General features: G+C 35.3%; 1 protein-coding gene across 4 annotated transcripts in view; it reads right to left on the minus strand.

The window, feature by feature from the left end:
- Adgrb3 (adhesion G protein-coupled receptor B3) overlaps nucleotides 1–17,979 on the minus strand; it is a 666,855-nt gene that overhangs the window by 331,128 nt on the left and 317,748 nt on the right. For all 4 annotated transcript variants that reach the window (XM_040282896.2, XM_040282898.2, XM_021732558.3 and 1 more), the window contains one exon: nucleotides 11,167–11,361. In XM_040282896.2, the coding sequence (XP_040138830.1) occupies nucleotides 11,167–11,361 (195 nt within the window). The remainder of the gene's footprint in view (nucleotides 1–11,166; nucleotides 11,362–17,979) is intronic.

The following is a 17,979-nucleotide window of genomic DNA, read 5'->3' on the forward strand; positions in this document are numbered from 1 at the left end:
GAGGTTAGAGAGAAGTCTTAAATTACTGAGGCCAGAGATGATGGTAGCTTGGCTTAGGGAAACAGCATGATATGATGACAGTCTGCACAGGTGGGAAAGTACAGACCCCAAGGTCAATCTCTGGTCCCTAGATTATGTCATTTAGGATGATGATGCAATTAAGCATGCTGAATCCCACCTATGAAAAGGCATCGAGCGCTGGAAAAAGAAAGCGAGCTGAGATTTGTTCGAGTATGAGAACTCTACAATATAGCTAATAGAAAATAGTCTAGTTTAACTACCATCTACATTTCAAAAGACAAAAATTTGTGAATCATGAATCCTAGTTGAAAACTGGAGACTTTTGGGATAAACAAAACTGAGATGATCAGCAGTAGAGTTGAATGGGTGAAGTCCTTAGAGACTAACTGGATTGGAAGAGTAAAAATCAAGACGGATAAGGAAAGAAGAGGAGGAGGAGTGACAGGTGACAGAATAAAGTAAGTTTGGAAAGAAGAGGCTCCAGGAGTGAGATTAATTTAGAGACCAACAGGTACAAATCCAAGCACAGTTCAAGATATTGTAGGTCTCCCTTTTTGTCTTGCACTTGGCAGACAACAATTGACTGTGTAATATGTAAAACCATGAGCACACCCACATTACAGACTAATGTGTGGATGGCAGCTTACATGTGATCAGACTGTGATTCTACTTCTAAGTCTCCTATTCAAGAAGGTATACAGAAATGAAATTGAGTCCAAGCAACATTACTGTACAAATCATGTTTAGTTTGTCCAATGTGTTTGGTTTTTTAAATTATTTTTTTTAACAAGAAATAGGCAAAATAACTTACAATTGATCTGGAGAAAGGATTATACCTACTATGGATTAATACTTTTACCCAGAAATCTATCCAAGCTGTACACGCATTCGCCATTGGCAATTAGAAGCTATTAAGGATTCAGGAAAGCAGCAGATTTTCATTCAGGATGCCCTCCCTAGAGGATTTCAGGGGCCAAGACCAATGAGGATATGATTCAGAGACAAGATACTGAGCCACTGGGAAATCAGCAGAAAAAAGGCAGGGCTCTTTGGAAGGACTAAATTATTAAGCTCAGTGGTGGGATCCACAGCAGATGGGATGACCAGATTTGAGAGCTATGGTCACAGGGATCTTGAGAGAGGAAGGACTGTCCTAGGATGCTGAGAAAGGCAGAACTGTCCTAGCTTGATGACTGCAATCCACTAGACCCAGAGTAATGTGAGAGCAGATCGTTGAAACAAACATCTCCCAAGATGCAAAAGTTAAGGGGGAGGGGGAAACAACCTTTAATGATACCTTTTGCTTTTTCTTCCTTTTCTTCTTTTTTTAGTCACAATCTCGCAGAAGCCCTGACTTGTTTTGAAAACTGCGTAAGAATACCACTCCAGGAATCACTGGCTGTATTTCTTAACCAATCCTGCTCTGCCGTGATGTGAGACAGTTTGCCTCATAGAGTTTCTGAATAGCTGGATGGGCAATGTTTTATAAAATGATACCAATCCATGTTAAATTTCAGATGAAGAACTCCAGAAAGAGGTAGCAGAGTGAGTCAGCTGGGAGACTGGATGAGGTTAAGGGAAAGAAGAAAACATTCAATCTCCAGTCCTCTGGTGAATGAGTTCAGCACTCATTCAAAAAAGAAGGGTAAAAGGCGATACTAACAGGGTTAAGTATGCTGTATGATTATTCCCCCAGAGGCAGTCTGGCAGAGGAGCCAATGTTATAAGAACATCACAACTAAATGTGGCAAAGAATTATCAAATCCAGACAGAAGATGCTTTTCTTTTTTTTTTTTTTTTTTGTCCTGCGAGGAACCAAACCCAGGGCCTTGCACATACCAAACAAGCACTCTAACACTGAGCTACATATCTAGCTCTTTTAAAATTATATTTTGAGACAGAGTCTTGCTAAGTTGCTCAGGCTGGCCTTGAAATTGTAATCCTTCTGCCTCAGTCTCCCCGGTGGCTGGGATTCCTGGCAGATTCCACTGAGCTTGCCCCTGAGGGACGCTTCCTAAGAGAGGAATTAGTTGAGGACCAGTAACTCAAGTTTGGGCAAGGCTGACTGATACACCTGAGGGTCACCACGTGAAGGAACCAAGCACACATCACAGGTTTAGACACTGAAGGAGGCAGGCATTGCAGGCTATCCTAGGAGAAAATGCTAGGCACACACCTCTTTAATACAAGGAATTCTCAGTTACTCAAGATTCCTTGTTATGGGCTGAATTGTATTCCCCCTCCAACCCTCACTCCCATACAAAATAACTATATGTTGAAGCCCTAACATGCAGTACCTCAGGTTAACTGTATTTGGAGTTAGGGCCATTAAAGTGGAAATTAAATTAAAAAGAGGGTATGAGGGAGGGATATAATTCAATCTGCCTGGTGTCCAGGAGAAGAGGAGATTAGAACATACAGAGACACCAGGAATATATGTGCACAGAGCAGGGAAAAACACATGTAAAAACTCAAAGACAAGCTTGTCATCAATGAGGCAAAGAAAAAGAAAAAAAAAAAAATCTGCTGACTACTGATCTTTGATTTCTAGCCTCCAAAGGGTAAGATAAATTTCTTTCATTTAAGTCACCTAGCTTGTGTCTTTATTATGGCAGTCCTATCAAATTAATATATTTTCAATGATAATTTATAAAAGAAAAATCTTTGATAACAAGTGGAGATCACAATGACAACCCATCTGTGTATTTTTCTTGTGTAAATCTCAATATTTGCTTGATTCTGAGGGCAATGGGAGATCCTAAAAGTATAAAAATACGTAATACAAATTTTGGGTTTTTTGTTTGAGTGCAGTCAAAATAACATATACTAGTTGATTGCACTATATATATAATTATATTTAATTTATCTATATATTATATATTTATATATAATATATTTATATAATTTTTTTGTGAATTGAATAATTCAGATGTGCTATACCACTGAGCTACCTTTTTACATTTAAAAAAAATTTAAGACAACTTAAAAAATTAAGTTGCTGAAGCTGGTCACTGGGATTATACGTGTGCACTACCATGCCTGGGACTACATAATACATGTTCTTAAAAATTCCTTTCCTTCCTTCTTCCTGCATGATCTCTGTGCACAATTTTGTGCTTTCTTATGAAGCTCATTAGCTCCTGTCAGCCAGCAGCCATCTTCTAAATTTTGTTTATGGCAGGATTCAATCATGTTGATTTGTGGAGCAAAACTTGTTGCTTAATATTTCATCCATTTAAGGAAGTTGTTTAGTGTTGAGTGTCTTATTTTCATGTTTAGATTAAGGTTAAAGTTTAAATACTACTTAGAAGGAGATGATAATTATACAAGACTCTACCACAGAGAAATATACGGACTCCTCTGTTAATCACTGAAAACAGCAGACATTTAAAATGTGGGGTGCCTGTCAACTGTGGTTCTGGACTCAACTTAGTTTTCACTGAGCCAAGAACCCCATGATTGATTTACATGCTCTCCTCATTAATTTGCCCTCCAACTCTAAAATGGCCCTGCAGCATCATCCCTGAAGACTAAATGCTTCTTCTCTCTTTCCATTTTCCCTTGACATATTCCTTGCTCTTTTCCCTAACAAGTGAAGAATAAGCAATGCCTATAATTTCTTAGCTGGTGTTATGAGAAACATCTGACCTTCCATTCTTGCCAGGAAAGCTTCAAATACACACCTGCAATGGCAGTAGCTACCTGTGGTCCAGAGACTTTAAGTTTTCACTCCATCAGTCTCAACTTATTGGATGATAGGCAGTAGCAAAATTTCTGGATCTCTACTATGTGTCGGATACTGTGTATTTCATATAGATAATTGAACGCTTATATCAACCCTATAAGGTAAGTACTATTATCCCAAATTATGGAAGAGAAATTTGAAGCACATAGTAACTTGTCTAGGGTCACAGAGCTAACAAACTCCAAAGCCACATTCTGAAGTTCAAAATTCTGTATTTAGAGTAAGCACTCAATTGTCATACCCTACAACCTTCCTTATCAACCTGACACATGTTTGAGAAAATAATAAACCTTTCTGCTTGCACAATGCTTTCTAAACACAGGCTCTCATGACATCATAGTGTATCCTGAATGTTGCAGTTGAATTATTATTACAAACCAGAAGAACTCCTTACAGATCTTATTTAGTTAAGGAAATTGGAGACCTCCACAGTTAAGACTTATCATTATGTTACAGTATTATATTGTTCTGGTTTGATGTGAAGTGTTCCCCAAAGCTCATGTGTGTGACAATGCAAGAAGGATTAGAGGGGAAATGATTGAGTTATGATAATCTTAACTAATCAGTGAATTAATCTGATGGGATTAACTGGGTGGTAACTGAAGGCAGATATAGTATGGTTGGAGGAGATGGGTCCCTGGGGGCACACCTTTAATGTATATTTGTATCTGGAGAGTATGGGGGGTATATATTTTTTCTTTGTTTCCTGATCATCATGTGAGCCAATTTCCTCTGCCACATTCTTCTACCATGATGTTCTTTCTCACCTCAAGCCCTGAGGAATGGAGCCAGCTGTTTATGGACCAAGGCTTCTGAAACTGTGAGCCCTCAAAGAAATATCTCCTCTCCTAAAATTGCATATTTGAGTCACAGTCGTGAAAAAACTGGCTGAAGCATATATTATCATATTAATAGTTACTTTCACATATACAATCCGCTCTTTCATATGCAAAAGGTAAAAACATTTGGTACTAAACTCACAGAAGAAATATTACTCTGTGGTCCTAACCAAGTGACCTAAGCTATGGATGGTCATTTTAGGAATGATCCATGTGATCCATGTGACAGCAATATGTGCTATGTCATGAAATGTCTTAAGATAGAAGATGCTTGACTTCACTAAAATCTCTATTTTGCTTTTAATTGATTTCCTTGATCACCCAACACTGAAATATTTCTTTGTAATACAATTGGCACTTTAAAAAGAAATTGGAAAACTGAGGTGAGAGCTTCCTATTTAATTTCAACCACTGTAAAAAAAAAAAATTCTCAAACCTAGGAAATGTGTCAAATAAACAAGGGTCTTCCAACGTTGAGTACTGACCATTAATAGGTCATGATTAATTTTTCTTAATAAATAGAAAAGAATGGAAAGTACCAGAATGTGTTATGCATAAAATGGTAAATATTATTTTTCTAAAACTCTCTTCAATTATATATTGGTGTAAACTTTGTGTTTTAGAGTGGGCCACAGTAAAAAGATAAAACAAAACTTTACAGTATTTTACAATACTGAGTGAGACTAACATAAGTGTTCTAGAAGAACAGAAAAATGCCTAAGTGGAGACTGGTCTTTGTATTCACATGAGTACGCTGTGGGTCTTTGTGGATATTGCTATATTTAAGTTCTTCCCAAAATTTTCTTTATCTCCCAAGTGCAAACTGTCTCAGGGCCTACCTTTCATTCCATTAGGAGATCTGTCTTCCCTGCCCCAGTGACCCTGAGATGTGCTTCCTTCCCACACCTCTAAACCACCTTCATTGTATCCTCCACAGGCTTACTCCCCCTCCCTACCATGCACATGCTGTTCCTTACCAGGCTAATCTGTGTTACCAACCTCTGCAGAGTATCTTTCAAAAAATAAATTTATGTTCAGTAATACTTAGTAACCTTGTTTATGGAGAATCAAGTCTCTCCTGTCTCTCTGAATTAGACATTTAGAGCAGTTTTAAAAATTTTATCTTTTTTTTTTTTTTTTTTGGTGTAAGCATGTGATATTCCCAAACATTATTATATTTCTTTTGTTAACTGAAGAATTATTTCAACAAATATTTGAGGGTCTGCTCTGCTTCAAGTATCAGATTAGGCCCTAGGGATGTAATCATCTCTCAATAAATTTAAAATTTACTGCTGAGGGCAAACTTGGAAATAGTCAGTACAATGCTGTGTGTGAGTGCTCCAGTGGGGATGTATATAAGGTTTCAAAAGGCCAGAAGAGTAGGGAAAATCCAGTTCGGCCTAAATTTGGGGAGAAGACTTTTGAAAAAAAATTATATTTGATTCAAATCTTAAAAGAACATATGTCAAATTGGAAAAGGGAAGGCTATGACACTTAGAAAACTCATATGAGTTCTGGGAGATGTGATAAAGTGTAGGTTAGGAAAAGAATATGCCTGAAAGGAAAAGATTTTTGCAAGATGGTATACCAGATACCAAGTTGTATAATTATGGTTTATCATTCTTAGATACATAGCTTTTTTTTCAACATCTTATAAATTATAAATTAGAATGGGACTTAAAATGAAAGGCAGCTTAGTATAGTGTAACATATTTAGCACCTTTTCTGACTTAGATGTGAAATGATGGTGTATATTAGAGATGATATTGTCCAGATCAGGATGAAACAGTTTCACAGTAATATCCAAAGATGGATACCCTCCAGTAAAAAGAAAAAAAGACTTAATGTGGAGCTTCATTTTATGACCCAGTGCCTGACCAGGAAGGGTGCAGATGCTAAGTATCCCATGAAAATCTTCTCTTTGGAGAGCTGGTGAGTGGCCTGTGTAGGATATTGTTAATGTCAGAAATTATTTCTGTTGTTTTGCTTTGCTGCTTCTCTTTTTATTGTTCTAATTCAGGTCTCTGACATTAAAAAAAATAGGTATCATGCATATGTTTTGATGCTGGGCATAACCTTAATGTGAATAGCTGCCAAAGAGCTAAATGGTTACCTGAAGACAGAGTACCAAATGAAGGCAAACTTCCCTGCTTTGTAGTTAGGCCCTGTTACTTATTGAAATAATTGTGCACATTTTAATAGAATTTGGTGTTGATTTAGCAAAGTGTAAAGGGATTCAGCCTTGCGTTTCTCCATAAAATGATAGGCAATTATATTTTGAACTTCTGAGAATTTACACTGTAATGGTTTTAAGTCCTAATTATCTTCATTTGATAAGGCAAAGCTGTATACTTTTCTGGTATAAAATTATATGAGTTATATATTTTACTTCCTCCTTTTTTTTGGTTGTCAATGGTAACAAATTATTGTTCATAAATAATAAAATTTAGGGCACTTATTCTAAGAACTTGAAGTTTCAGTGGCTCATGTAATTATAATGCTTTTTCTCAGTACTGTGAATAATCGGGAACATTTAACTTCATAATTTTATGGATTCTTTAAGCTGAAACATATTTTGGTTTATGAAGTGTCAAGCCACAACTAATAAAGTAAAATTTTTAAAAAGACAAAAGAAAACCTTACTAACATAAAAGAAACAGATTGACTGAGTTTACATGGGGAAAAACAATAATCATTTATAAACTTTAAAAATTTAAGAGTAAACATATAGTTCTATATTTTTTAAATGATTTTCTTTTCTGTCCTGTACTATGATTATTGAGCAAGTCTAGATGACATAAAAATGAAAATGCCTTAGTGATTTTTAGCAATTCTACTGAATAAAATTTTCCATGGATACATTTTCTTCAAAGACCAAACCAAAACAGAACAAAACAAAAGCCCTCCGAAATCTTGTCTTTTTGGAAATAATATTGGTAATTACAAAAGTCATCTGAACAAAGAGAAGAGCTTCATGTGTTGAGAGGAATCATGCCAGTTCTCATCTTCTTAAATCATAATGTTATCATAGCCACCTTAAAGCCTTTAATTTTGTCCGAGGCCTTCACAGTATAATTTATTTGATTTCTAATAAAAATATATTCATATACATAGATAGGTTATGCTTGTGTGTATAATGCAGGTTCTGATTCTCTTTCATTAACATACCAAATAAATTTTTTGAAGCCAGCATATTAACTATTTATATAAAATGCTCAGCATATAACCACATTTAAAAGAATATATTCTTTTTACATAGTTTTACTTAATTTATTTGTTATTCTTGCTCATCATTTGCTACTGAGGGAAAAAATATGAAAACTGTTCAAGGATAACTATTTGATTATTTGTTCTTATTAGTTTTACTGTTGATTAATTTAACCAACTTTTTGTTTCTTCATTTGTTTTTTAATGCCTTCTCTAGTCAAGATTTGATTCGAAATCTTATTTGGGGTAGGAGACTGGAGCTTGGCTAGGGTCCAAAGGTGGATCAGGAAAATTTCTCCTTTTTCAAAAAATTTGTAGCAAGTGCTAATAATTTAAGATATAATGAGATGCAGGAGAAAAAAGTGTCATTGACATTCAGAGGCCCAGAATACTTTGGAAGGTTGAGACAGACTAAGCTAGTCTGAAAACACAAAGGAAGCAAAGACCCAGAGCCAAGAATGTGAAGTGCATTCAGGAAGGAGGAAGGGTTAATTTGGCTCAAGTATATAAACTGGAAAGAGGAAGAGCAATCTAGGCAAGAGGCTGGAGACATAGGTAATCTACATACTGCACAGTGTAATAGAAGCCAACATAAAGATTTTGGGATGTCATCAAGGGGTACTTGAGAATCCCCTGAAGATTTCTTAGATGTTTCTTAGTTGTCCCAGGACAACTAAGAAAGGTAGTGTGTAACATGGATAGGAATAGAGGTAAATATGTGAGAGGATATAGTGGAGGCTGAGCTCATTAGAGGCTGGTTAGGATAACAGCAGTGGGAAGACTGAGGAAAGAATAGATGGAAGAAGCATTGTGCTGGTAGACCCAACAGTAAAGAAAGGAAGGGCAAAAATGAAGATGACATTACAAGTCTAGGCTAGGAGTGTAAATTCCACAAAGTAAGAAATGCAAGAAAATTTGGCGTTCAAGATGAATTTATATCACGTGAAGCCTGGGGTGCTTGCCAATCGGAAATGTCCAGAACCTTCACAAATGGCAAGTTGAGGTTTATGTAAAGTACATGGAATGTTGAAGATGGCCACAAACCAGAGTTTATAATAATGCAAAGATGACAAAGTATACATGTATCCATTTATATTGAATTCTGGAAAGTAAAATAATAGAGGTAAGAGTTCTCTGGTATTTCAGAGAAAGGAAACACTGTTTTTTTTTTTTTTTTTTAAAGAGAGAGTGTGAGAGAGAGAGAGAGAGAGAGAGAGAGAGAGAGAGAGAGAGAGAGAGAGAGAGAGATTGAGATTTTTAATATTTATTTTTTTTAGTTTTCGGCGGACACAACATCTTTGTTGGTATGTGGTGCTGAGGATCCAACCCGGGCCGCACGCATGCCAGGCGAGCACGCTACCGCTCGAGCCACATCCCCAGCCCAAACACTAGTTTTTTTAGACAGAGTTAGGGATTTGGTGGTCTGGTGATGGAAAAGATGTGACAGAGTTGAGCTGAGAGAAGAAAGAATATCATAAAAGGATGGTATTCCAGGTGGCTGAAAATATACCAGCAAAATCAATAGAATAGAAAAATTACATCTCACTTGTAAGGGAATCAGGAAGATACCAATGAGTTCTGGACTTTGTATATATGTGGAGGACTGAAGAGAGCATAGATAGAAATGAAGGAACCTGTTTCTGACTAGAACAAAATGGCCACAAAATAATCAGCCAAATTGTTTCATTTAAGTCAAACCAGCTAGTGTTTAAGACTAAGTAATTAGTTAAACTAACTGTTCATTGACACATGTGTTTCAATGAGTATCTCAAAATACATTGTGAACATAACCTGATAACCTTAGTTTCTTCAAATTACTACATAAAATCTGAGAACTCAATAATTTTGAGAGTTAGAGATTATTTAGTACAATATTCTGCCGGATGTGTCAACTGTGAATATAGTGTCTCAGAGCCTGTGTATTTTTGTTTTGTTTTGTTTTTTAAGTTAAAAGTTGTATCTTGTGTCAAGGACTTCAAATGTTAGGTTTTAATGTCAATGCTAATATAATTATTTCAGAACTGCAGGGAATAGCTGTATTTGACTTTTATTAACTTGTTAATATTAAAAATAATTTCATTCTTTGTATAAAACATCATCTTTAAAATGACTAAATGAAGTCAGCCTTCTACTCAAGTCAATTCCACCCTTCCTGATGGAATTTTATGAATATAATTTAAAAAGTGAACACTGATGATATAATCTATGAATGCAGCACCAATAATTCTCACAGGAGATACTCTCAGTTGCATGTGCATCAAATTTTAGTACATAAATCAAGGCAGCAATATTATTTGTAAATAACTCCATGATTCCAAAAAAACCCTTCTTTTTCTCTTTCACTCAAGATTTAATTAAATCCAAAACCAAAACAAGCAGACAAAACAAACAAACAACAACAAAACAAACAAAAAATCCAAAAAAAAAAAGAGCAAACAAAAACCAAAGATGTATTTAAAAAGTGAAACGCAAACAAAACTCCCAAATGAAGAAAACAATACCTGATCTGGGAGTTTTGCCAATCCTTTATTTTAATCAACTTTTTACAGAGATAATAGGAAGAATATTGAGCTGGAAATGCAGAAATCAACTCAACATTCTTGGCACGAATACATTTTAGACTATAGCACAAAAAAGAGTTAATCTGAAATGCCAACTGAGGTTGCATTAAATATGCTATTATTTTGCCATTCAACAAGCTTTGTTTCATTGGCAAAGGCAACACTAAAACTGGTTGAATACTTAAACACTATTATGGAAATAAATGCTGTTGCTCTAAAAGTCTTCCATGGCAAGAAAAAAAAAATGCTGTAAATTTCTTATTTTCCTATCCAGAACAATTTTCTATCTGCCTTATATTTTCTGGCAATGATTCCACAAAATTAAATACGGTTCTCCCTCTTCTAATAGCAAACCCCCAAACAAACCTTAAACTATGTCTTCTTTGCATGTTACAGTTAATGTGCTTTCATTATACTTAATGTACTTTTAATAGTCTCCTATGGCAAGATGTTGATATTAAATGTGGGAATAAAATATCCGTGATACTACCTTGAATTTGCTGTAATGCCTTTTATCTGAGGGCTCAAAGCACTCCACACACATTCTCATTCAGTATCTCCTTGAGGTGTAATATGTGCACTTTATGGTTGAGGACTCTGAGGTGCAGAATGAGGAAAGGTATTGAGGTCATTTCCAGAGTTCACACTAAGTGCAGCCTGGATATTTCCCTGCAGGGGTCAGCATTCTCTCCCTGCAGTGCAGGCTACTACCAGGTGGCTACACTGGCTTCTGGGTGCTAAAAATTGATTGCATCTTATCTGATCCTTTCCTTCATGGGATTGTTTCTCTTACCTGGACACCATCAGATGCAGGGATGTAACTTGCCCTTTTAAATGTGTCTGTAACATTTCTGAGGATTTCCACAGACATCAGAAGGTCTCCTGCATAAAAATTTTTCCTCTGAGTTAAATCCAACAGTGTCTTCGTTACCTGGGACATTCCATCACCTGCCAGAGTTCGCTGCCCCTTAGCCAGATGCTCTTTAATCTGTGATGGTCAAAAGAACACAATCAACATCAGAATCTTCATTACTGTTTCTCTACAAATCTTCATTAAATAGCTATATTAAAAATTCACTGATCAAGTTTAAAATAACTTTGCAATACTTGGAAAGATACAAAAACCTTAAATTGTGTGTATCCCACATTCTGATAAGCATCCAGCACGAAAAAAAAAAAAAGAGTATATACTTCTTGTCAAACCTAATAGACTTCCCATTTCTAGTTAAAAAATGCAATTTAATACCATTGGGAAAAATATGTATAAATTTAGGTTTTTGATTAGAGAAAAAAGTTAAACAATATACTTGCATGCATTAAACATGAGAGATTGTTTAGGGAGGTGTGACCAGAGATGGAGATTATAAATGCTTCAAAATTACCAGTTTTTGTAATCAATTTTAATAACTTTTGCCTTAAACACATCTTTATGTAGTAGCAAAGAGTTGTTGCAACACAATTTTAGCTTAAGAAAATGTCTCTAAATTTTAGAGGTTTACTATGACATGATTGAAAGTTAGATTGCTTTAGTTTTATTCATTTATTTTTTAAAAAAAAACAACAACGGGGAAAAAAGAATAAGAAACTCTCATCTGGGTTCTCAGCAGTAGAAGGAACCATTAAGATGCAAAGCTTCAATTACTTTGATGGCTAGAAAAATGGCTGTCGATTCTCATGTTTGCCTATCTTACAGCTCAAGAAAAGAATCTTGCAGCACATAAGAATGAAAAGGTTAGAAAGGTGAAAGAAATAACAAGGATCTGTTATACTTGTTAAATAAAGGTTAACCTCTATCTCACATTGCTAACTTTTTTTATGAAATTAGCTTAAAAATCATGAAATAAGCAAGAATGAACACATCAGAGAAATACTAAAAAAAAAAAGGTTAAAGTATAATACATGTCATCATAACTATGTTTCAGTTTCTCATTAAGACACATGCCAACAAGTCATGGTAATCAATCTACACTAAATAAAAAGGTAGAAATTTCCTAAGAGTTACATTTTTAAAAAGTATTATCTTGATACTTTGGGTTTTTTTAAATTAACCTTGAAAATTCCCTAATAATATTTCAGTAAAATAAAAATCTTCATAGACCAGCATGGTGGTGCACATCTGTAATCCAAGAAGCTTAGGAGGCTGCGGCAGGAAGATTGAAAGTTCAAAACCAGCCTCAGCAACTTAGTAAGGCCCTAAGCAACTTAGCGAGCTCCGGTCTCAAAATAAAATATAAAACCAGCTGTGGACATGGCTCAGTGGTTAAATGCCTCAATCCCCAGTACAAAAAAAAAAAAAAAGTATTCAGACACATTTTATATATGTCGTGATATGCTAAAAACTAAAATGTATTTAGACAGTTTATTTTTCCCATTTTCTTCTTTAATTCTTTTTCTATCTCCCTTCAGTGGGAGAGAACAACCACAAATAAAGGCCCCCATGAATGGCATGGCATTAGTGATCTAGACCCTCTCTTCAGACTCAAGGCCAATAGCTGTTGAATGACATTAACATATTTAATCATGATATAGACCCAGCATTCATCAATCAGGACACTGGCTGTCACAGAAGGATGTGGCACAATGATATGTACAAGTAGCCTGAACTCCAGCTCCACTTCTGAACTGTTGATAACTATTTTCACTTTTCTGTTCAGGTCATGTATTACATGGTTTCATGTTTGCACTAGAAGTTCTACCTTCCTCCCTTTCATTATCTCCTGTTTAAAAGCCATTGAGTTTTAGTCTCGCTTTTGTCACTATCTTAGCAAAGTTAATAAATTGCTTCTCTCTGCTATCTCTTACCTTGTACACGTATGACCCTTATCACAGTGAACAATAATCATTTAACAATAGATCTTTCAGTCCCTACAGTCTTCCTACACTATGAGAGTAGGCTCACTGTCTTATTCACAGCCTTATCATAGAACATAGAAACATATCATGGAACATAGTAAGAAGTAGTTAGGTTGAATTCAGTTTTTACGTGCTAACTGTACTTTTGTGGTGAAATGGAATGAGCTTTAGAACCAAGGTTCCTGGGTTTGTATTTTAACTCAACAGCTTATTACTTATGTAATTGAATGCCTTGGAGACTCAGTTTACCATGTTTTCTGTAAGATTTGAAGAATACACCTATTTAATGAAATGTTTTAATATTTTCTTCATTTAAATGAACCCACACAGTTGAAGATGATTAGCAGGAGCTGCTGCACACAGGAACGCTTTTGGCCTCACCATGGTTTGAGTGCCTTACACGATCTACCCTGGAGACTTCTAGCACTTTGCACCTATCCCCTGCACTCTAGTCATTATGGTTTTGTTGCTTTTTCTCCATCATAAAAAGTACATGCCTGTTTCAGGACTTTTGCATTTGCTTTTCCTTTTTCATGTGGAATAGATGTCCATGGATATTCACATCCTTTCTGTCACTTTCTCAAACAAATCTTTTTTTTTTTTTTAATATTTTTAGTTGAAGATTTGGACACAATGCTTTTATTTATTTTTATGTGATGCTGAGGATCAAACCCATTGCCTCACATGTGCGAGGCAAGCACTCTACCACTAAGCTAATACCTCAGACCCCTCAAAAGAATCTTACCTCAGTAAATATCTTAAATGGTATCCTTGTCACTTTCAATCACCTTATCCTACTTCATTGTGCTCAACCTGACCGGCTATATTTTGTCCATTTTGTTTATTACATTCCCAGCATTGAGAAGACTTCCTCAATATGTTTAATGAATGAATTGAAGGGATAGAAGAGTCAGCTGTCTTCTACGCAGTTGAGTAAGTTAGGTACACTTGGAAGTTGTCCTACCTCACTCCTGGAATACATAGCAAACGTTGGTACCAATAACAGGAGATAAATAAACTACCTTACTGAGAGAGAAAATGTAGCCTCTAGACTGGAAAGTATGTGGTTCAGTAGACAGTTGTGGTTTGGAAGAAAATTCAGAAGAGAAATGAAGTCAACAGGGTCTAACTTGTAAAGTGTCATAAATTCAGTCTTCAGTTTTGCACTGGTGGTGTAAATCACAGCTGTGATGCTCAGAGCAGCAGAGGACTTAAACTGTTCCCCATGACTGCCAAGGTAAATAATGCCTGACTGCCTCAAATCAGCCTTTATTATTTTGTCAACCTACACTCATGCCTGTGAGAGATCTAACTTGTACAGATTTAATGTACGCTCCCCTCTAACAAAAGCATCACAATATTGATTTGATGCTTGAAGAACAAAACACTGAGTGAGACATGTTTTCTGTTTGCAGTAAGAATAGTTGTAGAAGGCACTGAATGGATCAACTCATCAGAGATAGGAAGCCAGTTTATCATCTGGGTCAGCATCGAATCCAGCACAAATCAGTAATAAATCAGCGTCATTGCCGACTGACAGCTGCATAGCAGGCTTATGTGGTATAAGTTGTTCTCAATCCAGCTCTTAGCAAACAGGTGCTCAGATCCCAATACCAGCTCTCACAATTGGCACTAATTAGCATCCTTTTTGGCATTGTTAGTGAAAAGTACCCAGGAAAAATTCCTTGTAGTATTTTTACACACTAGAGCAAACTATTCATAGCATTCATCCAGGGTATAAAGAATGTTTGGATATGACAATTTCCAGCTAGAAGATATTCAGCTGAAAGACAGTTAGTTCCAGTTTTTGATCTTTCTTCCACAATACAAACATATTGCAGAAAGTTCTTACCTCCTGCCTATGCTTTTATTTCCTTTTTCTAGAATGATAAATCCAAGTTTACCTGCTAGATATTTTTTTTTCTGGATTATGAAAAAGTTGGGTACAGATACTGTTTCTCTATTTCAACCCATCTTCTATCTGCTTTCCATCTCTCCTCTTTTATGTTTGTCTGTATATTTTAACTCTTTGGTTATCTCCATGATTTTCTTAATCCTATCCAAACTCTTCTTCCTTCTCTCTCTCTCTCTCTCAAAAATAGGCCTGATTTTATGTATCTTCTTTAATACCAACTTCTCATATTGTTACTTCATCTACTGTCTTCCCACTCGTTCTCTTCAAAAGGCACCTAAAACCTAGCAGTCCACACTATTCACCACTTCCCAAAGAAACCCCATGGATCTTGTCTTTGCTCCCTGACTCATTCTCTTCTATAATTTTAAACATTGTCCCCAAATCCTCTTGTTCAACTATTATCTTTCCTTCTCCTTCATGAATTCTATTCAGAAAACTGGCACTTTATCAACTCTATTTTCAAGCCTTATAGAAGTAATCTTGCTGTGACTTCTATTGTTATATTGCTGGTGTTCTTATTCATTCTACTAAACCATAAACTCCTAAAGGGCCTGTCTTTTCATATTCATCTTTGGTTTAATGTAATCTCTAGTACATTGTCTACCACATGCATGAACAGGTTCAAAGTGTTTTCTAAATGAATTGAAACTGAAGATTTTCTTTTTCTTTCTCCAATTGCAATACTTAACTGTTGACAGGGCAAAAATAACAATTTATGATCATCCAAAATAAAGACATATGCAATAACTAGAAAAGTTTTACTTGATGTAATTGAGTTTTCAAAAATATCCAATTACTATGAGTAGGCATTTTGAAAATTCTAAACATCAACATTTATAGTTGTATAATTTCTACCTTCAAAAAATAACAATACAAGTGATACACATTTACTGAGTGCCTGTTATATGACAAATGTGGTATCATGTATTTTACATGAGATATGTGATTTGGGTTTTGACATGATCCTCACATGTACTACAGTTATCTAAGGATCTACAGATGAAGAGACTTATTTAAGTTAGCTCCATGCCCCAGGACTGTATAGAGACAAACAGTGGTTGTATCAACAGTTGAGCTAAGGCAGTCTGATTCCATAGCCCATCTGCCTCACCATTCTATGCTTAATTCAGGTTTAATAAAATTTTTTGTTAGATACTATTAAAGTGCTTAAATATTTAAAAATTGTACTTATTTTAAGAGATATTAAATATTTTTCATAATAAGAAATCTTAAATATGTAAGAAACAAGTGACTTGAATAACCAGATTATTGAGGTATTGTCAAGTATCTGAGCAGCAGTCATTATTTTGGAATATAATGTATAATGTTCCCAAAACTACTTACCAATATCTATTTAAAGAGTATAAAATCCTTTGTAGGCAGTTTTATTCAAGAGGAATAAAATTCACTAAGGATATATTGAATTTCTCTTGAGTGATATTTAAAATTTTTTCTTAATTTTAGGAATTTAAAAATTTCCTAATTAGGTTGAAAAGGCTTTTATAATTTTAATATTTCCTTAAAAATTATAACTATCAGTGATTAATCCTACTCATATTCAAATACTCTCTGAGTATTTTTGCTCCAAAAGACAATCTTAAAAGTTTCTTTGTCATTCACATTTAATGCTGTTGACAAGATCAATGGTGAAAGGGGAAAAATGAAATCTAAAAATAGATGCTTTTTATAGTTCTGGATTAATCCTCCTTGCTCTTTATATAGAGATAAGTGGTAAGGGTTACAGCTTAAAGAGTAGGTGTGTTTCTGAAATAACCTTATTCTTTCATTTTATGCCTCCCACTGCCAGCCACATTTGCCTCCATTGTGTAAATCCTAAAAAAAAAAAAGGTTTATCATAGTTGCTTTGTGCAAATGACACACTTTAAACATCATATATTTATATATTATTTTCAACAGCAACTCCTACAGTCCATCTGTAAGGTATATTAAAGGTTCTCACAGTTTGAGTGGCTTCAATTAACAGATAATTATACATGGAGCTTCTTTTCATAAAGCAATAATCTAAATATATATTTTGATTCAGTTCACAATTCTGTCATTTTCTGAGACCAAAGTCATTCACTTGATAATGGCATTAAATTACTTACATATCTAACTTGAGTCTCCAGGAAAGACAGAAATTATCCTGTATGAGGAATAAGATACACCCTTAGATCTAGTATGGACATTTCTTAATTTTTCCCTGTATCTGATATAAAGAACTTGCTTTACCTTAGAGTTGCCCTAGGGCTAAGAGTTACATTTAAAAAGACAATTCTTTTTTTTTTTTTTTAGAGAAAGAGAGAGAGAGGGAGAGGGAGGGAGGGAAGAGAGAGAGAGAGAGAGAGAGAGAGAGAGAGAGAGAGAGAGAGAGAGAGAGAGAGGGAGAGGGAGGGAGAGAGAGAGAATTGTAATATTTATTTTTTTAGTTTTTGGCAGACATAACATCTTTATTTGTATGTGGTGCTGAGGATGGAACCCAGGTCACATGCATGCCAGGTGAGCGCGCTACCGCTTGAGCCACATCCCCAGCCCTAAAAAGACAATTCTTGTCTATAGATAATATGATAAGGCAGATTTACCCCTATATTGTCCTGCATAAAGCATTTATGTATCAGTTATAGCCCAGGCTAATGGTTTGAATAGGATTTGTCCTAAGAGGCTTTATATATTACACTTTCTTCTCTCAAGAACCTCTAAAATGAGAGGAAGAATGGCATGAATTTGAGAATCACAAGTTACTGTTATGACAATAATTAGTCACGAAGAAAACTGAGTAAGCATACACTATTCAGGTTTCCCTGTGAAACCCTGAAATTTCCAAAGTAAAAATGAGAC

This window comes from Ictidomys tridecemlineatus, chromosome 8 (assembly GCF_052094955.1).
Source record: "Ictidomys tridecemlineatus isolate mIctTri1 chromosome 8, mIctTri1.hap1, whole genome shotgun sequence".
Lineage (NCBI taxonomy): Eukaryota > Metazoa > Chordata > Mammalia > Rodentia > Sciuridae > Ictidomys > Ictidomys tridecemlineatus.